We start from the raw sequence: 18,128 nt of genomic DNA on the forward strand, positions 1-18,128 counted from the left end.
TCCTGTTTTGTCCCGAATCATGCTTACGGAAGTGTGTTCGGTTGCTCCTTCACACACCTATCTACACACACAAACACCCAAACCCCAGAAAACCATTGATTGCTCTAAAAACGGAAGTGGGGCAACCGATCCTTGCTCTTTGCCCCGAACGACGACGAACGAAGTTGTCTGCGTCTTCCGGCCCCCCACGCGCTGACTCAGCATTCCGTAGCCATTTCCCAAAAAACCTTATATTGAAGTTCGATGTCTAAGATCTCACATCAGGAAGTGGAAGCCAAGCGTGCCGCTCTCGTAGCCGCAGACAGCATGAACAATAAGTGCGCGGACTGCAGCATGACCAACCCGCAGTGGGCTTCGGTGTCCCACGGCATTTTCGTCTGCATCATGTGCACCGGCATTCACCGATCTCTAGGCGTGCATGTCTCCTTCGTCCGCAGCTGCTCGATGGATACCTGGGAAGCAAAGGACATGCTTAAGATGGAGAAGGGGGGGAACTCACGGTGGGATGCTTTCATTAAGCAACACGGGCTGGTGGATCTCACTCTACGAGACCGCTACACTTCTAAGGCTGCCACGTATTACAGAGCTTTGGTGAGCTAACAGCTTAAAGATTAACCAGCTGAAGCATGAGACCGAGGGAACCGAGAAGCCCCCCGCTTTGAACGTTGACACTGCACGCGAGCAAGATCCGGCAGTGATGCCTGAAGAACGTCCACACGTATCCAGACCCGCAGACACCGACACCCAACAGGGAATGTTCAACTTTGGATCCGGCGGATTCATGGGGCTCCTGGAGTCTGTGGCCGGAAAGGCTTCCGAGACGGCTGAGGCTGCATTGGCCACAGTGCAGGAGGGCAGAGTAATGGAGACCCTAGAGTCGGCAGCCACCGCAATGCAGCAGGCCGTCAACACGACAGCGGAGAAAGTGCAGGATGAGAAATTCTGGGAGAACACTCAGAATAAGATCTACACTGCTGGTGGCACCATCATGCTCAAGATGAATGAGGGAGTGCAGAAGGCCAACACCATGATCAGCGGTGTAAATGAGAGCCAGCCAGGTTCCCGGCAGCCGTCACTGTGAGCTTTTTACACCGGCGAAAGTGCTCGCCACGCTTCGAGACAGTGCCTGTGAACAACAGACGATCTCGTGTCGGTGGGAGGGATGTCCACATCGTCCGGGAGTTCTGTGTCGCACATTATTCTCAAATCTGGGTCCATGTGCCCTGCTACTCGTTGGAATAGACGTCGTTGTTGCGCCTCTGGCTGCGCTTGTATAGTCTCTAGGAAACCCGCCACGCGGTCTGCTAGCTTCGCGCGCTGGCTGCCGCCTTTAGGCATTTGATGCAACGCTGTTAGTAGGTCTGCAAACAGAATCGGCGCAATGCCATCCTCATTAACATCAGTCAGCCGAGTGGAGACCCCCACTCCGTCGAGGATCCACCTTTTGTTGAATGTTACACCCAACTCTTCGTGACAGAGGGCACACAGCCTGTCCGCCTCCTCCACCGCCACGTCACCTTCATCGGCCCATTCACCAACGCGAACGCCTTGGCCTTCGACGTAGGGTACACACACGCTAGGCAGGCTCCGGCTCATATTTCCAGAGTCTACCGTCGGTGGTCCAAATGCTGTGTCTTCCCACACTGGAAGCGTCGGCCAAGCAGGAAGTGTCGAGGTGGCCTGTACGCAAAGCAGAGACGATAACTCAGGGAGCGAGCTGCGGACTTTGCCCTTCTTCTTGTTGCCTTGCTGGCTGTGGTAGGCCTCCAGCTTGCGCTTTACATCCGCGGCTCTTGGAGCTATGTGTTCCATCATCATATGGCGCCTTTTCTCGTCCGCGCTGTTGCAAGGAAGACCACATGACTGACATTGGAAGTTCACACCGCGTGGCCTGATGTTCGCCGCGGTTGCAGGTTGCAGGAATCCGTCTCTGGTTAGCGGAAAAGTTGATGCCGCGCGGAGGTTATCCAGCCGTTGTGTCTTCTCATCAATGCTGTTTTTCAGAACCGACAGGAATCCCCTCAAATCGCTTTCAAGATCCGGCTCCACGGCCAGTTTAAGCTTCTTCTTTCGAGGCCCAGCGACGACGATTTGCCACATATTTAATTAGGAGTTAGCAAGCAACAGAGCACCCAAAAGGAGGAGGCCCGTTCTGGCCCCTCCTCTGTCCTGCAATGTGCTACCCGAGCCACCCTTCGTGACGCTCTCTTCAATAGGATGTCCACTCAACAGGAAATGTTGCCGCCATAGAGCTTGCATAACTTCGCAGCAATTACAGCAGGAGGGAAGGAGTCTAGGACGCCCAACGAGCCGACCCGTCTTCAATAGGATGTCGCTGACACTTCTCTGCGTATGCCACGCGCGCCTCACAGAGTACGCCCAGTGCGCAATGAGATTATCTAACGCAGCACCTCTTGGCACTCTAGTTTACTGTCCTTCGGCACAGCTGCCCTGTCGATGGCGGCGCCCACTTCTTGGACTACTTCGGAAATCACCTGCTCAACCTGCTCGACTTGCAGGTTACTCGTTGTGTGATCTAAGGCACTGTTGACGTAATTCGCGTTCAGGTCCAAATCTTCAAACAGCCCGCTGAATGCCTCGAAACTGTCGGTGACACGACCAGCATCAATTACCCGTAGAGCTTTCGCCAGCTTAGGCACGGCGCTGCTGATCTCGCTCGTCATCTGCTGCGATCGGTAGGCTGCGTCCAGGCGGCAAGCGCTGCTCTCGAGCCGCGACGCTAGCCGCTCGAGGGCGTGAGCTTGGTCGCGCTTCTGAACGACGTTCTCGGCGTGAGTCCTGGCGTCCTCCTCGCCGCCTGTCTCAACGCTCGCTTGTACTTTGAGTAGTTCGATCTTCTCGGTACGGCGACAGCGCCTCGCCGCGGTCTGCTTCGTATGGCACATTACGGGGACCCACCAACTCGCGTGCTCGGAGACGCAACTCGAAAATCGTCTCATCAACAGTTTTAGACTGAAAGTTTCCCATTCCGGCAAAAATGAACCCCATAGTGGAGGAGGCGTTGAAAGAGCTTCGGAAACTGGTGCCGTCGACGAAGGTGTCGCCTTCCAGTGATTGTGTGGACAAAGTGATTCGGTTTCTGCGTGATAAAGGCGAGGCCTTCGTGCCTTCGCGACCCGAGGTGAGTGTGGAAATCCTATGCGCCGGCATTCACGAAACTATGAAGGTGCTTCGCATTACCGCGCCAGATTTCTTGGCACTAACGGACGACCCCTGGTCGAGATTCATTGCCAATCTAGTTTGGGTTCTGTGCCCCACCATGGTTGTGAGGCCGCACCGAGCGAGTGCCAAGGAGCTGATCTGGCTGTCGACAAGGGAGGTTTGTGGGTACAAAGTTATGGACATCCCTCACGCCGCCAGCGTAGCTAGTGTTTTCCGGACTCTGGTGGCTGCCATGATTCTGGACCCCAAACGTTGGGAGCACCTCTTGTCCTACGCCCTGATGGCGGTTTGTTTAGAGCCAGACGACACTTCTGCCTGGGGCCTGATGGGCCACGTCTTGGAGATCTCAGAGGAAGTCCAACTGGCGCTCTTTTGTTTGCGCTATGCACGGAGGATGGGGCGTCACACTGCGCCGCAGATTGCGTTGCTTGAGCAGAGCCTGCTAAAACGAGGCCGACGACATCCTATCAAGACTGTCGACGGGCTTGTATCCCACCCGGACGCGGCACAGAAATACGACCTAGACGTACTCAGAGCCTTAAGTCGCGACAATATGCAGTCTGTGCGGTGGGACCAGGAGTTCTTGGACGTGATAGTCTGGCCTAAGGGCTGTGACTCCGCCGCCGTGACCACTCGCATAATACACGACTGCGACGTCGCTCAGACAATGCCAGCAGGCATGGTAAACTATTACAACCGTAGGGGTTACAGCCTAGATGACTTCTTGCGCCGAGTACATTATGACTTGGATTTGCTGAAGTGGATGCAGTCTGACTTGAGACAGGCCAAGGATGTCATGCTGGAGAGGACCCTTCAGCGCTGCGCGTCACCAGGCCGGAAATGCATCTCCGACGTGAGCTTTCTGGACCCTGAGGTGATGGCCGGGGAAGTTCACCTTTGCTACGGAGCGTGCGACTTCGCCGAACTGCTAGCACAGACCACTGAGGTCTTCACCCCCGCTTATCCTGCCCGCTTCGTGATGGCGCCTCTCTGTCAGATCAGTCAGTACCGAATGATGATCATCAGAAGCATGCTGCAGGCCAACACCTCGCCGGCATCGGTGGCTCAGGTCTGGTGCAGCGTAGGTTGGAGCGCGGAGGTTCTGGTCGAATTCAGGTTGCACGTTCTGCGCGTGATGGAGGAGTACAACCTCTGGGAAGACATGGTGCTTCAGTACTGGCTAACTTCGAAGGGCGCTCCACTTGCGCCAGCCAGAGCCAGATGGCTGGCCAGTCAACCGCAGATGGACGTCGCGTGCTTCCAAACACCGCGAGAGCGAATCGCATACACGGCCTACCTTGTGACTGGTGACGTCCTCTGCGTTGACCCCGCGGTTGCCAACGTGACGCTGTTCGACTTGCCTCCCAACGTGCCGTTGGCGGCCTTGGAGAACGTCTGGTATATGAAACCAGTAGTCCGCCGCCAATGCACGGCGTCTTTTGCTGATTGGTTGGACTACGAACTCGCGTTCTGCTTGGTGTCGCTTCGACAGGCAGTGATACACAAGGCACTAATAATCGAGATCGTTGACGGAAGCCACCCAAAGGTGTTCGCAGCCCTGCAGGGAAAAGGAATCAAGTCAGCTTCCTGGGTGGACGTGCCGGACTACTGGAACCCCGCTTCCCTTCATACAGTCGCGGAACGCATATGTAGCCGGCATACGATTTACACGAACTTGTGGTACTCCCGCGTGTTCGGCCTTAGTCCCGTGGATACTGGCGCGCCGGTATCCATGCCACCAAATGGGTTCCCACCAAGGGCAGACGTACTGATGCTCAACATGCGGATGCGATCGATGGACGAGACGTACTTCCGCACATTCTGTCATGAGTACATGAAGGGTGCGTCCGGCAAAGTGTTCATCCGTGAGGCGTTCATCCCCAAAGTGCATACATCAGTGCCAAACCTCCTACGAGGCCTCTGTAGATACATGTACGTTACGGCGCGAGAGTGCAGACTACTAGTAAAAGATCCATAAATCAGTTCTCGATAATCAGTTTCATGAATTTCGGCTTCTGGGATAGGTAGATGTTGACGCCCTGTCCGTCACCGTCACCGCCGCACCCACATCCAGAATCTTGTGCACAGCATGCGTGGTCCTCCAAAGCGACAGGTTTGCTCGGGAAGTAGGCGTGGCAGACGTTGTTTAGTGCAGCTATCAGAGCCTCCTCGAACTTTTCCGATTTGTCGTCAATCTCTACCACCACGCCTGGTAAGTTGAGCTGGTTAAGTAAATCCTCATAGATGGTTTTCACAGGCTCGGTAACCATGAATACGGGGTAAATATTAAAGTAGATCAGAGCGTCTCGGACCTGCTCAATTGACGGGTAGTCCTCGCCCTCACAGTCCTGGCTGCGATCCCCATTGTTGGGAGGGAAGTCCGACTCTCCAGCTTTGTGGTACCCTGCGTCTGTGGACACCACAACTACGCGGAAGGTCTGGTAGTAGTCGTTGTCAAAGTTCCATCCGGCCTTCTTGGTATAGGCGGAATGCATCAGAGCATGTAACTGAGCCTCCTTCCAGTCCCGACCCGAACGAACGATCAGCGTGTCTACAGACCTCTGTATTCTGTCGATCTGCGCCGTGAGCCCAACTCGCATTGAGGCGCAGTAGTCTCCGGCCTCCGCATATCCGAAGGGAGCCGTAGGCTTGTCAACAAAGGCCGCCAGTCCAAATCTCGAGTCAGGGTATTGGTCCTGAATAAATCTAAAAACCTCTGGGACATTCTTCTGTATGTTAGGTAAATCGTCTCCAAATGAGTCCGAAGCGTCCTGGGCGAGAACTACTTCGAACCGAATATCTTTCTTCGCCACCACAGGGCAGTCTAGCAGACGCCTGCCATTATCATCCAGTGTGACTTTGGGCACGGACTGGACGGATTGTGGACTCCGGACCACATTCCGCACAGCCCTCCAGTTGCGGGCGTTCGCTTCTAGCTGGTGCCGCTCTTCGTCAGTGAATCCTGTGGCGTTTAACTCATGCTCAGCGGCAAGCTGCCCTGCCTCGCTGGCCAGTCTCGACCGGATGGTCCTAGCAGCTGTGTCACCGAATCCATGTGCGTTTTTGAGGGGGGCATGCTGCAACAATGCGGTAGCCTTCAGGTGGTCGAGCGCGGAACGAACCGCACTAATTATGTTGGAAGAGTCTGTCTGCAGATCCATCACGACTCCATCCACGCCCATGTCATCTTTAACCTTCTCGTAATAAGGCACCAGATCCGGCGATACCAGAAAGATGACTTTCACATCCTTCTCGTTGATGGCCTGCGCTACCTGAGCTACAGAGGGGTAGTCCTCTCCTAAACAGTCAACGTCATACCCTCCAGAGTTGCCCGTCCAGGAGACGGACTGAGCCTTAGACTTTCCGTCGCCCGCTCTGTGAAAGCCTGCGTCGGTCGAGACGATGAGAATGGGTACCCGGTCCTCCTCAAACTTCCACCCGGTCCCTACGGCGCGCACAGCGTGCAGCAAGGCTTCAAGTTGGTTCTCCTCCCAGTCATTGCCAGAGTATGTCTCGAGTGAGCTGAGGACGGACGGCAGGTCTGCTATGTCCTTAAGATCGCGTAGTGCGTAATGCAATCGGTAACAGTAATCCTCGGAGATTGAGTAACCAAAGGGCTCAACAGGCTTGTCAACGAAGGAACCAAGCCCAAATCTAGAACCAGGATACTCCTCCTTTATAGTATCCAGTAACTCAGGGAGCTTCGTCTCTAAGACATTCAAGTCATTTGCGAAAGAGTAGGAGAGATCCTGGACCAGAAACAAGTCTAACCTTGGTTGTGCTGCTACCGCGGCTGCCAGTGCCAAGGATCCCAACGTGCACATTGATCGTCGCAGCATTTAATATTATCGGTATTTTTTTTGAATTTTTCGGTTTTTTGTGTGGGTTTACAAGTCTGTTTCCTTGGTCCTTTTACCACGGTCTTTGACTACCAGAAAACGCGCTAGGAGTAGAGAATTCTGAATGACAAACATTTAAGCTTTTTACCCGTTCCATTTCCGTCTGAGTCACCTCGTAACATATGCTGACTACCTGACGTCTGGGTTTCTCGATGGAGACATGAAGACCTGCGCACTCCTCGTCCCCATCGCACCTCTCCAACGCCTCGTTGATGTCGGGGGACTGCAAGAGTTTCGTTTGAGCGCAACTACCCTTTGACCGCACGGTGAAGCCAGGAAACTCGGCTACGGCGCTGGCCTTCACCTGCAGAAGTGATCCCTCATCAGTGTGGAGAGCGTCCAGCTCGAAGTTTGAACACAGCTGCAGGTCATTGTCGACAAGAGCGCACTCTTGCATGCCGGCGCACACGACCTGCGCTGCGCGCGGATTGGTAAGCCTGTGGACGGGTTGCACAGACTGGCACTTCATTCTGAGCCCGTAGAACGTCACGAAGTCTTCCAGCGTGAGTGTGCTTTCGATTTGTGCCGCCAAGTCGGCAGTCAGCTCCACTGAGCGATTGTTCTCCGGCAAATCGAACATGTCGTAGGGAAGTTCCGCTACAAAAGGTGCTATCTGCGGTTAAAGGCCAGCCACAACAGTTACGCCAGCCACAACAGTGAGTTCTTTGCGCATTTAGCCGGCAAATGCGCATTAATGCCTCCGAGAGACCAGCTCTGCAAGTTCTATCACTACCAGGGGGGCTGCAAGAAAGGAGACAGGTGCAACTTTGTGCACGAAACCAATAGGAGGCCCCAGAGCTCTCAACCACCTCCGAATAGACATAGTGGCGCTATGAGTCAAGGCGCCAATGTCAGTGACGACATGCTCAGGTTTCTCTCAACGTGGCCGTCTGTGGCGTGGAAATTGTCACCTGTATTCCAACACGGAGAACCGTTGATAAACGGCGTGGAGATGTCTCTCGAGGAGGCCCGCCTCATGGATTATGCGGCGAAGTCGCCATTCGAACTGGAGGTTATCGCGATCGATCGGTTCGAGCAACGGCTGACAAATGAGATGAATGTTCTTGGATTCTGTGAGCAGCTACCGCCAAACCGCAAACATCAGTTGCCCAGTTTAACTTCTTTGCGACGCATTATGGATGAGCTGAAGAGGGACCTTGACGAGCAGAAGGCAACGGTGCTCAGACAGAAAGTCTCCATGCAAGGCATCAACCAAAATGGAGACTCGAGATTTGGATTTGGACAACCAGGAGGCTTTGGACAACCAGCAGGCTTCGGACAACCCGCAGGCTTCGGACAACCAGCAGGCTTCGGACAGCCACAAGGATTTGGACAACCAGCAACAGGCCAGCCAGGAGGATTTGGACAACCAGCAACAGGCCAGCCAGGAGGATTCGGACAGCCAGCAACAGGCCAGCCAGGAGGATTTGGACAGCCAGCAACAGGCCAACCAGCAGGCTTTGGACAACCAGCAGGCTTTGGACAACCAGCAGGCTTTGGACAACCAGCAACAGGCCAAGCAGGAGGCTTCGGCCAGCCGGGAACCAACCAAGCATCGCCACCGCAATCCAACTTTAACCAAGCAGGAGGCTTAGGACAACCAGGAGGCTTTGGACAACCAGCAGGCTTTGGCCAACCAGGAGGCTTCGGCCAGCCGGGACCCAACCAAGCATTACCACCGCAATCCAATTTCGTTGGCGGTCAGGCTAGCCAGGCCGCTGTTCAGTTTCAGTTCGACTTACTTGGGCCCCAGAGTCCTGCCTCCGAGGAGCAAAAGGAGCTACTCAAAAAGCAGCAAGAAGGATGGGAGTACAACCCTCAGAAGTGGACGGCGGGAAACATCCCTGAGGACCTGCAGCCCAGATTCTGACTGTGCCACACTCTGTGTCTCTTCAGCATTTGCTGTTACCAGGAACGAATTTTTTAACCTGTAGTCACAATGGAATTGCCGTGAAGCTCGTATTCAAGGGCCGCTCACGTTAGCAACTGTTGGGCAGCGGCAGACGGATCAAATCTCCATGCGTCTGGGCGATTCCGTGTTTTTCCCGCTGGAGTGCTTCACGTACAGTTTCACTGCAGACTTCAGTTTTATGGTCAGGCGTCTGAAGTCGAGTCCATCGAAAACGGGAATGTCGGCCGCTTGAACGAAATCAGGGGGTGCCCATTGTCCGATGACCCAGTCCGCGTCGCCGCATGGTGCCCACAGGTCAGGAGATTCAAACAAGAAATCGGGAGCTAATCCTTCCATAAGTGTCATCGGGTTGCATAAAGGACTCTCCATCACGTATGGTATACCCTCAAGGAGGAAGCGTATTCCGCCTGTAGCTCCTGCGTCTCTGGATATCACCACCAATTTAGGCGGAGCTGCTGGTTGGAGCTCGAGATACGCCCAGTCCTTCCATTGAATCATATTCAACGCTGTGAGGACCCGGATCGTCCACTTGTGGATTTGCAAGTATGACCTTCCTTCGGCACCGAGAAGTGCGGCTACAGCCCACCCTCCAGGGTAGGCAAAGACGGAGCAAGCGACTTTGAGGGCGGTTTTCGCCACGCCCAGCAGGACCAGGGGCCATGCTATGACCGGTCTTATTATGGCAGCAATGGAGATTAGCTGTATCAACTGGGGAAATACGAACCGAACCTCTTTGTGTGGAAGCAGCGACATCAAAACTATAGACGTGAGAGGTACGAAAAGGAGTACCACCGAGATTGGTAGCGGGAGCCCTAGCCTAAGGCGGTTGCTCACGCTGAGAAAGTCTCGGGCGATTTGGGGCAGACTGAGGACGAGACTTGCCAGTGAAATCGGGTCCAGCATGTCTAGCATCCTAGCACCGTACCACCACCAGGGGGCGGTGCCCCACTCTGCAGACCCCTGCAGGTTGAAGAGCACCGACTGTAGCTCCGGCATCACCACTGGCATAACGTGATGCGGCGAGCCCCACCAATACGCAGTGTCCAAGGCCACTGCCACAACCCCCACCACGAGACAGCGGCCCGCTGCCACCTGAAATGGCTGAAGTCCGCTGATGGAAAAGATTGCAGCGCAGATTGCCAACGCGGAGGGCGTCTGGTCCACGCGAATCAAGGCGGCAACAAGGGTACAGTACGTAATGGCCTTGACTGCACAGTCGTGAGAGGGCCGCCTGACGTATGAGACGAAGTGAGCCCAGCCGTGCATGCTGAAAATAGCGCCGAAGATGTTGTGAAGTGGACGAGAGGAGTAGTAGGTCATATGGAAACAGCTCATCATTGCGAGTTCGAAAGCGGCAGATGAAGAAAAGGAGTACGCGCGCAGCGCTTGACTCACAGCCGCGATCGCTGAGCCGAACCGATCCAGAATAAAGCATCGACCAACGAACAGCGCCGTCACCGAGTGCGACGTGAAGAGGAAAACTAGGCCTGCGACGCCGACTACAGGCAGAGGTGACTTCGGGACCGGTCCGAAGTACTGAACAGCGGAGAAGTCCTTGGTAACCAGGCCCAAAAGCACGTCCGCGCCAAAGGACTCTTCTGGTTTGGTCCAAGGACATACGACCATGGACGCCAGCGTGGTTAGGTACCACAGAAGCCCGCGCAGTGCCAAGAGGCGCCTCAAAATCGTCATTATGTCGAAGTGTGCCTTGCGGATCGCAGATCAGTTGGTAGCCCGTCTTGACCACCAACTCGTGCTTCCTCTGACGTTGGCGCTTCGCAATTCTGGCGTTGTCACCGCAGAGGAGGCACACGAGACGTTGAAGGAAATTCTCTCCCTCACAGCGTTTCCCTCTTCCATTTATGCGGAGTACGGCGTGACGTTCGATACAGAAGCGCAACATAGGTTCCAAGCTGCTTCAGAGTCCATCGAGCCGCTTGAGGCCCAACTTGGCCCCTTCCTGAAGGCCTGCATGTCCATGCAGACTGCCAGTTGCGGACCCAAGCCCCTCGCATCTTGGGTGGGCGACTGGGCGAGGACCAATTCCGAAAAGGTGCCACATTTCGGCGTGGAGATTCTCGACGTGTTCATTACGTGGGTCCGACTCTTCTATCAGCGTGGCGAGTACGCCGTGATGCGCAAATGGCTAGACTTCTGCATCTTCGTGGTGCTTGAAAATATCACTGACGAGGTCGGCGTTTCTACGAAGCAGCAGCTCTACTGGGGTTACCTGGTTGCCTCGTTGCCCCTGCTCGGAGACCCCGCCCCCCTGTTGGAAGCTGCCTCGCACTCACAAGCCTGCCACGAGGCCGATTCGGCGTCTCCGCATTCCATCGCGAGAGTTCTTGTCAAGCTAGAGGCCTCTATAGATGTGCAGCTGCAGTCGACCCCGTCTATACGGAACCAGGAGGCTGCCGAGGCTAAGACGTGGCTGCTTCATTGGGCGATGTGGGCCTGTTTCCGCTACTTCCTCCCTCGATATGTGGCTTCCGCCAGCTTCAAAGTGCAGATTCCCGAACTGAACGAGTGGATAGACCTGCTGGACGTTCTGGTGCACGAGCGCAACCTGAAAACGGTGGAGTACTACGCTCCGCATCTGATCCAGTACTACGCCGTACTGGTGCTCTTCCTCCGGAAGAAACCCCACCAGCGTGCAGCGGTGGCTGCGCTGGCCTCCCGCGTGTCCTTCAAGCACACTGACCCTTACTCACAGTTCCTTCTGGCACTGTTCTCAGAGCACAGTCTTGAGAGCTCTCTCAGCTTCCTAAAGGCAACCTTGGATCAGGACTTTTTCATTGCTCCGCTTATGGTCCATCTTCGAGCTCAAGCACAGTACTTAGTTTTTGAGACTTTCTACCGTATGCACGAGGAGCTTGACGCCGCAGCGCTCGCTGAATCACTGGGAATGACTGACCACGAGCTCGAACCCCTAGTCAAGGCCTTCGCCCAGGACAAGACGGACAAGTGTTTGGGCTCGGAGATCGTCGAAGGTACGGTGCGCATTCGCGCCGAAAGGGAATCCTTGCGAGATGTGCTGTGTGCGCGGGCTAGGGAGCTGATCAGTGAACAAGCCAGCTGATGCGGTGAATCGTTGGAAACTAGGCACGTAAGTTGGAACTTGTCAGAATCTTCTGCACCCTGCGGTGAAACGCGCGGCCTTGTTGGGATGCATCGGGGGTCAGTAGGAGCTGCCCTCTGTAGGTGTTATTCGGAGTGATTTGCTTCCCGGCCTTCTTTTTCTGGAGCACGACCGGCTCATCCAGGGGCGCTTCCCGCCGCAGGAAGTCCACCACAGTCCGCAAGAAGCCAAAACACGACTGGGGAGTCTGGAAGGGATCAAGGAACGTAGAGATACTCGTCACATACCCACGACTCCGAGAACTTTTCGGGTAGGGACTCCAATGCTAACCATTCCGTTTTGCGTAACTCGAAGGATGGGTCACGGTGACCGACAAAGATCTTCTGGATGCCCGCCAGCTTCGACTGAACGTAGTACCGACAATAGCGCCGCCTGCGTGATTCCGGCCCCTGCATCCCACCCTTGAATATCCTCAGGCTCTGCAGAAGAGGGCTTAAATGAAGCTGTCTTCAACTCCAAGGGCTCTCCTGTCTCGGAATCGAAACAGTCGATCTCGGCGCCAATGAGGAGCTTCAGAGGCTCCACCTCCGCACCTGCGCTGCTCTCAAAGCCCACGTTCACGCTGTAGACGCCATTGTAACACTGCTGGTACTTAGGATAGCTTCGGCGGTCACGAGCCGCCTGCGCCAGTGGATGTTTGAAACGGTCCATGTCTCCTCCAGTGCAAACGTGCTCGAACATAAAGGCGGCGTAGTGCACCTCAGGTTGGAAGAACGACGACTCCTCTCGGATGTCCCGAACGTCCAAGAAGATAACAGAGCGAGAAACGTCAGTCGGCACTGAAGTCACCATGCCCTCCTTATCCAGACCTACGCGCACGACGCCTACATGCCACGTGTCCGATAGACATGCCCAGGCAGTACATATCTTGTTGATGTTGTTCCTGAAACTGACCACGTCGTAAGAGGATACGCAGTTGCCCGCGTCTTCATAATCCACCACGTCGCCTCGAGCGGCAGGCTCATGCGCCATTGCCGTGACGACGTGGTCCAAATCCGCCCTGGTTGGAGCCTTGTCAAAAGGGGTGTATCGGTGGGCGAGTTTATAGAGGAGGGGCAACTCTGGTTCCACGAATGTTGCCTTGTTGCAGTCGTCGAACGTTACGTTACCGTCCAGCCTCTGTGAAAACCCACCCACAGGCGTTGACTGTATAGTGAGCATGTTATTCTCCGCGGTGACGTCAAGCCTAGCGAGCACCTTTTCCGGACGAGCCCTTCGTGGAGGGCTTCGCCGCCAATACCTCTCGGGACTCGACTGCCTTTCGGGGGTGCGGTAGCGCCGGTCCATTGCGACTCGGTCATTCCAGTGCCTAGGCCTGTCTTCCCGCGAGCCCCTCGGAGGGCTACGGCGTCGGTAGCTGCCACCTGGGCGATCGCCGTTAGCCCGGGCGTCGCGATCACGTGAGTACTTTCTGGAGTCCATCTCGGCGTTATTCGCCAATTCCTTTTCATGTCATTGCATGCGGACAACAACAGCCATCATCTCTCTGCCTTCGGCATCCTCACACTTAAAGTTGAAAACGGCGTCGGTGTTGTTGCATCTCCGCATGAAAACTTCGAACGCGGAATCATCGTGTACCTCCCAGAAGGCAGCGTTCCCAAGGACAGCCATCCCACCAGGAGAAGTAAACCTGTGAACTTGAAAGTCGGGAGATGGCGGAACGACGCCCGCTTGGTAGGCTGCATATGGTGACCCGTTTGGCTCTTACGAGCTGACGACTCTACTCGGCCGTCGTCTCTCATAATCGCCAGGCCTTCAACATCCGAGAAAGAGACTACCCGACCTCTACACTGACCCAGAGACGCAAGCACGACCGTACTGCCGCTCCGTGTCCCCCATGCCACGCTCACCCGAACGTCGGCTCCCAGCTTGTCCATCCCCGAGAAAGGCAAGGTGAGCAATCCGTCGTGAGTGCTCACCTTCCCACCTGTGTCCACACTTGACGGCTCTCACATTGAATGTGTTGGGCTAGTTCTAGGCTGGCCTCGGCGGCGCCGCCGCCCTCCACGGACAGTACGCCGAACAGCAAGATGTTGTGTGCGACCCGTGAAAACGAGCGGGTGCAACGGTCCGTGTCTGTCGACCCCACTACAAACACTCGCATGTCTGAGACGGGAGCGCGTTCGACAACCTCCAACCTTGGAAGTGCTTGCGTCTGGTAGCGCTCCAGCTGCTCAGTCAGCGCTCCAATTTTGGCCTCCTGGCCCACGCTCTCCTCGTATTGTTTCTTGAGAATCTCCAAAAGCTTGTGGTTTGTCTCCTTCTCGGCGAACATGTTAGAGAGCAGGCACTCAACTTTGTTGGTGAGCTGCTGCACTGCGATATCGACCATCTCGTACTTCTCTTCAGGGGTTCCGCCGCGAAAGGCTGGCAACATATCTAGCATCTTCTCCAATTCCACCACACGTCTGGTATGGGCAGATACAGTGCGGGTCACATCATCCAGCGAGCACTGGAGACGCTTCAGGCTAGTCGATATCTCCTCTCTCCACACGTCAGCCACCTCCTGTCGATCTGCAGTCGCGATGACCTTCCTCTCCAGTTGGCTCAACTCCGTGCGTAGGTTGTCCACCTGCGCTCTCTCAGGCCACAACGGACGCAGGGTCGGAATATCCTTGGCTTGGAACTGCATCGGCCCTCCTACGACCTGCTTGCTCTCGATGCGCGACGGGGGCACGACAAGCGGCACCTGCCGGTTCGGTCTCTGGGTCACGTGCCTGGAGGGCGGGCGACTGGGGTAGTACCGTTGAGGGTAGGAGTGCGCAGCCAACGCGGGGTTCACGACGGCAGCCCGGGCGCTCTTCACAGGTTGGAGAACCGTTGCTGTCATTTGCGGCACCGATACACAGGGATAAGTAGTCTCTTTGGCCGGTTCCGGCTCCTGTATCTTCGGTCTCCAAGGAAGGAAAATATCCATGAAGGAAGGCATTTTTGCCGGTAAATTGAATTACTACACACTGGTTAACGATGAAGGAGGTAGACCAAGTAACAGCGACAGAAGCTTCGATGTGGCCGTAGCGAGTACCTGAGAGTCTGAACGCACATCCACTCGCAGTTGGCGGCCCGGGCACAGTCGAACTTTCGCGATGACGGCAGAAACCTCTACGTAATCCACATCTGATGGTGGATAGCACCCAACAAAAACCAAGGTCTCCTTGTCGTCCACGCCCTCATGCAACAGGAGCGCACCGGAGATGCTCGCGCACTGGGCAATCGCCAACAAAGACTGTAGGTCACGCCGTAATGGAACGCGCGCGGTAGCTGTGTTTGGCAGGCAAGGGCCGCTCACTATGGCGGAGCCGGAACTTGGTACTCTCCCATAAAACAGCGATCTCCTGCAGGTCCAGTGCCCAGCCTTCTAGAAACCGAGAGACCGCCAATGGCACATGCAGCGACAGCTTGAACGAGGTGGCGTCTGAGAAGACGAAAGCGATGCGAAAGATGGGCAGAAAGTCGAACGGAGCCAGAGATTTCACAATGTAGGTCTGTCGAACTTGCCCATGGGGAGGGACGTGTGTGGGGTTGTCTACGGCTTCCCACGGCACGCTATCTGGATTCTGCGATTCCAGATTTGTTTGCAAAGACGAAAACGGTGAAGGAGTCAGATTGCCGAGGTAGAGGTGCATGACGAAGGCCATTTCGCGTCTCTCCAGTGCAAAGCCAATCTCCAGAGTATGATTACGGTACAGTATTCCAGAATCGCGCTGCAATAGCAGCAAAAGACTGTGTGGATTGAGGCGTTACGACTCACTTCTCCATTACGCCCATTTCCAATGACGCAGCTTCCGTGATAAGTGGCGAACCGCACCGGCTCTCGGCAGCTACCCTCGTCGCAGCAGTCTGTCGCACGTCCACGCGTGCCATGGAGCCCGAGGCGGCAGACGCACGTCGTAATGGTGGGGGCTCCTTTCGCGGACTCACATGGTAAAGGGCGACGGGATCTGACGAGCCGCCTACATTTAGACATGGGGGGCTCCGAGGCGTTGACACACGCGAGCCGCCGCGGGGTTGCGTTCTGCGCCGCTCAGTGGAAACTGTCGGCAGCTTACGTCGGTTCCCCAGAATATGCCGCAACTGGTCGAGATCCTTGGTAGCTTGTGTGTAACGAGAGGAGAGATCGTGAATCCTTTCCTGTTGCACAGCTACAGTGGCGACCACACCGTCGAGCTCTTTCTGCAAACATTGAGAACGTTGCTGCTCTTCCACCCACAGCTCGCGTTCCACCCCTCCTTTACTCTGGGCCATTTGCATCCGCAGCGACGTCATATCGGACTTTAGCGCGTCAAGGCTGCCCAGCGCCTCCCTCAGGAGCGACTCCTTCTCGCTCATTTCTCGCTTCAGTTGGCCCACCATGGCTTCCTGTTGCAGGGTCCTGCCTTCGTTTCTGATGGATGACGACTTCCAGCTGGAGAAGGGGTCCTTGGCGACCCGTTTCCGTGGTTCTGCCATCGCCGCGGGTACGTCGAAACATGGCTGCCACGACCTTGACGAGGCTTCAGGCGCGTCCAGCTCCACCTCTGGCTGTCTCGACGTGGGGTTCGACGTGGGGTTCGACGTGGGGTTCGATGTTGGGTTCGATACAGGGTTGGATGCAGGATTCGATGCCGAATGGGAGGCGGGCGGGGTTGCGGATGCCGGTGGGTGTGTAGAGGGTCTCCGAGGAGCAGCTGAAGCGACCGAACGCCTCCGCGCCTGCTGCACGATGCTTCCGATTGCACGCGCAGGTGGCGATGCCACCGTTCTCCTCTGTTTGGCGGAAGGGCTTACAGGCGGGGAGCGTGGCCTCGAAGGCGTCTCAGAAAACGGACTCAATAGCCCACACATCTCCACCAAAGATGTAGCAGACGACCTCATAGGAGAAGCACATGACCCAGACGCCCTTGGACTGACACCCTCAACCATCTCCGAACCCATACTTCTCCGTACGAAGGGGTCTAATACTGGCTCATCCACGATCGCAAACGGATCCTGCAACGCTGAATCGCACACTAACGGTTCCGGGGCTGGGGGTGCTGGGGCTGCGGCTGTTCGTGCCGGGGCCGCAGGAGTTGCCGTGGCTGGGGTTCCAGCCGCTGACCTCTGCGCGTGAGGGGGGTCAGTTTGGCTGCTTGGAGCGCCACGTGACTCCTGGCGTAGAGAAACGACGGACGGGCTGTGTGACTTTAGGCGTGTCTCATGTGGACTGTCAGACGGGGGTTCCGGCGTTGGCCTGGACATCGCAAGGTTCAGTTGTTCGGTTAACCGTGAGACTGTTTCGAACTGGGCTATGTCGTCGCTGTCCAGACATAAGTTGGCAGCCATCTGTAAGCGTTTTCCCAGATGTCTTCCCTTGGCTTGCCTCTGTTCCTTGGAATCGACATCAGTGCTCCGTAAAAAAGATTCCACCTCCTTGATGACCTCCGCAGGATTCCGTACTAGGGAGCGGCCTGTGGGCGCGGGATCCGCAGTGGCGTGGTGAGACAAGGCTCTGGCTGCGCGGTTGGAGACGGTCATGTTTCCTGCGCGCATAGATTGCGCTGCAGACGCAAAAGCCCGCGCCTCGGATGTGTGACAACGACTGTGTTGCTGGCTCCAGTGAAGGATGGCCTTGGCAGCGGTCTCCTGCCACGCCTTGATGTCGGCTTGGCGACCTAAGAAGAGCGACGGCCTTTTGACCTGCGAAACCAGGAGCTTGAGTAGTCTGTGTCCAGCAAGCACAGCCAGCGTTGGATAGTGCACGTCCCCCACGTCAACCAACGCTTCCACAGCCAAGGCTCTCGACGCAGTGCTGAGGGAAGTGTCGTTCATCATCCGGTACACTGCCTCCACGACATCACGCTCGCGTCCTTGGAGAACAATATCAGTCAACTTGACGATGTGCCGTTCGAATTCCGACCGTGATGCAACGCAGGCCGCGACGGACTCCGTCACCTGCGCATCCAGCGTCCTCCCAGGAGATTCCTCTGGCCGGCCGAAGAGCCGTCTCCGCATTGGCATGGAGGATTATTTCCTCGAA

The 18,128-nt window shown here is 55.9% G+C and overlaps 12 protein-coding genes across 21 annotated transcripts; 4 read left to right on the forward strand and 8 right to left on the reverse strand.

Annotated features, from left to right (window-relative positions):
- Positions 1 to 243: 243 nt before the first annotated feature.
- KVP17_003620 (uncharacterized protein) lies at positions 244 to 1,081 on the forward strand (the record flags this gene model as incomplete). Of its 2 annotated transcripts, none has more annotated exon segments than XM_068521148.1 (2): positions 244 to 591; positions 611 to 1,081. In XM_068521148.1, 2 exon segments carry the CDS (start codon positions 244 to 246, stop codon positions 1,079 to 1,081), a joined length of 819 nt encoding a protein of 272 aa, XP_068378479.1.
- A 5-nt stretch (positions 1,082 to 1,086) lies between these two features.
- Positions 1,087 to 2,100, reverse strand: KVP17_003645 (uncharacterized protein; the record flags this gene model as incomplete). The annotated part of the gene is made up of 1 exon (XM_068521191.1): positions 1,087 to 2,100. The coding sequence occupies one exon, from the start codon at positions 2,098 to 2,100 to the stop codon at positions 1,087 to 1,089; it is 1,014 nt and encodes a 337-aa protein (XP_068378519.1).
- Positions 2,101 to 2,399: 299 nt separating this feature from the next.
- Positions 2,400 to 2,960, reverse strand: KVP17_003627 (uncharacterized protein; the record flags this gene model as incomplete). Of its 2 annotated transcripts, none has more annotated exons than XM_068521163.1 (1): positions 2,400 to 2,960. In XM_068521163.1, the coding sequence occupies one exon, from the start codon at positions 2,958 to 2,960 to the stop codon at positions 2,400 to 2,402; it is 561 nt and encodes a 186-aa protein (XP_068378493.1). The 2 variants fall into 2 exon arrangements, with proteins under 2 accessions (XP_068378493.1, XP_068378492.1); XM_068521162.1 differs by having other exon boundaries at positions 2,400 to 2,906.
- A 38-nt stretch (positions 2,961 to 2,998) lies between these two features.
- Positions 2,999 to 5,161, forward strand: KVP17_003626 (uncharacterized protein; the record flags this gene model as incomplete). The annotated part of the gene is made up of 1 exon (XM_068521161.1): positions 2,999 to 5,161. The coding sequence occupies one exon, from the start codon at positions 2,999 to 3,001 to the stop codon at positions 5,159 to 5,161; it is 2,163 nt and encodes a 720-aa protein (XP_068378491.1).
- Position 5,162: 1 nt separating this feature from the next.
- Positions 5,163 to 7,022, reverse strand: KVP17_003633 (uncharacterized protein; the record flags this gene model as incomplete). The annotated part of the gene is made up of 1 exon (XM_068521174.1): positions 5,163 to 7,022. One exon carries the CDS (start codon positions 7,020 to 7,022, stop codon positions 5,163 to 5,165), a length of 1,860 nt encoding a protein of 619 aa, XP_068378503.1.
- Positions 7,023 to 7,070: 48 nt separating this feature from the next.
- Positions 7,071 to 7,662, reverse strand: KVP17_003641 (uncharacterized protein; the record flags this gene model as incomplete). 2 transcript variants are annotated; one of them, XM_068521184.1, is made up of 2 exons in its annotated part: positions 7,071 to 7,142; positions 7,171 to 7,662. In XM_068521184.1, the coding sequence occupies 2 exons, from the start codon at positions 7,660 to 7,662 to the stop codon at positions 7,071 to 7,073; spliced, it is 564 nt and encodes a 187-aa protein (XP_068378513.1). The 2 variants fall into 2 exon arrangements, with proteins under 2 accessions (XP_068378513.1, XP_068378514.1); XM_068521185.1 differs by having other exon boundaries at positions 7,096 to 7,662.
- Positions 7,663 to 7,914: 252 nt separating this feature from the next.
- KVP17_003618 (uncharacterized protein) lies at positions 7,915 to 8,677 on the forward strand (the record flags this gene model as incomplete). 2 transcript variants are annotated; one of them, XM_068521144.1, is made up of 2 exons in its annotated part: positions 7,915 to 8,155; positions 8,268 to 8,677. In XM_068521144.1, 2 exons carry the CDS (start codon positions 7,915 to 7,917, stop codon positions 8,675 to 8,677), a joined length of 651 nt encoding a protein of 216 aa, XP_068378475.1. The 2 variants fall into 2 exon arrangements, with proteins under 2 accessions (XP_068378475.1, XP_068378476.1); XM_068521145.1 differs by lacking the exon at positions 7,915 to 8,155 and having other exon boundaries at positions 8,300 to 8,677.
- Positions 8,678 to 9,090: 413 nt separating this feature from the next.
- KVP17_005305 (uncharacterized protein) lies at positions 9,091 to 10,620 on the reverse strand (the record flags this gene model as incomplete). The annotated part of the gene is made up of 1 exon (XM_068515110.1): positions 9,091 to 10,620. One exon carries the CDS (start codon positions 10,618 to 10,620, stop codon positions 9,091 to 9,093), a length of 1,530 nt encoding a protein of 509 aa, XP_068378520.1.
- KVP17_003643 (uncharacterized protein) lies at positions 10,619 to 12,073 on the forward strand (the record flags this gene model as incomplete). 2 transcript variants are annotated; one of them, XM_068521188.1, is made up of 1 exon in its annotated part: positions 10,619 to 12,073. In XM_068521188.1, one exon carries the CDS (start codon positions 10,619 to 10,621, stop codon positions 12,071 to 12,073), a length of 1,455 nt encoding a protein of 484 aa, XP_068378516.1. The 2 variants fall into 2 exon arrangements, with proteins under 2 accessions (XP_068378516.1, XP_068378517.1); XM_068521189.1 differs by having other exon boundaries at positions 10,688 to 12,073.
- Positions 12,074 to 12,330: 257 nt separating this feature from the next.
- Positions 12,331 to 13,555, reverse strand: KVP17_003632 (uncharacterized protein; the record flags this gene model as incomplete). 2 transcript variants are annotated; one of them, XM_068521171.1, is made up of 2 exons in its annotated part: positions 12,331 to 12,505; positions 12,534 to 13,555. In XM_068521171.1, the coding sequence occupies 2 exons, from the start codon at positions 13,553 to 13,555 to the stop codon at positions 12,331 to 12,333; spliced, it is 1,197 nt and encodes a 398-aa protein (XP_068378501.1). The 2 variants fall into 2 exon arrangements, with proteins under 2 accessions (XP_068378501.1, XP_068378502.1); XM_068521172.1 differs by having other exon boundaries at positions 12,434 to 13,555.
- A 30-nt stretch (positions 13,556 to 13,585) lies between these two features.
- Positions 13,586 to 15,062, reverse strand: KVP17_003639 (uncharacterized protein; the record flags this gene model as incomplete). Of its 2 annotated transcripts, XM_068521181.1 has the most annotated exons (3): positions 13,586 to 13,812; positions 13,842 to 14,060; positions 14,087 to 15,062. In XM_068521181.1, 3 exons carry the CDS (start codon positions 15,060 to 15,062, stop codon positions 13,586 to 13,588), a joined length of 1,422 nt encoding a protein of 473 aa, XP_068378510.1. The 2 variants fall into 2 exon arrangements, with proteins under 2 accessions (XP_068378510.1, XP_068378511.1); XM_068521182.1 differs by lacking the exon at positions 13,586 to 13,812 and having other exon boundaries at positions 14,049 to 15,050.
- Positions 15,063 to 15,083: 21 nt separating this feature from the next.
- KVP17_003624 (uncharacterized protein) lies at positions 15,084 to 18,109 on the reverse strand (the record flags this gene model as incomplete). Of its 3 annotated transcripts, XM_068521157.1 has the most annotated exons (3): positions 15,084 to 15,394; positions 15,423 to 15,856; positions 15,885 to 16,582. In XM_068521157.1, 3 exons carry the CDS (start codon positions 16,580 to 16,582, stop codon positions 15,084 to 15,086), a joined length of 1,443 nt encoding a protein of 480 aa, XP_068378487.1. The 3 variants fall into 3 exon arrangements, with proteins under 3 accessions (XP_068378487.1, XP_068378489.1, XP_068378488.1); XM_068521159.1 differs by lacking the exon at positions 15,885 to 16,582 and having other exon boundaries at positions 15,367 to 15,771; XM_068521158.1 differs by lacking the exons at positions 15,084 to 15,394; positions 15,423 to 15,856 and having other exon boundaries at positions 15,881 to 18,109.
- Between the last annotated feature and the right edge of the window lie 19 nt (positions 18,110 to 18,128).

The sequence above is a fragment of a genome, assembly GCF_019968985.1.
Source record: "MAG: Porospora cf. gigantea B chromosome Unknown PgB_NODE_14_length_79105_cov_124.187, whole genome shotgun sequence".
Classification (NCBI taxonomy): Eukaryota; Apicomplexa; class Conoidasida; order Eugregarinorida; family Porosporidae; genus Porospora; species Porospora cf. gigantea B.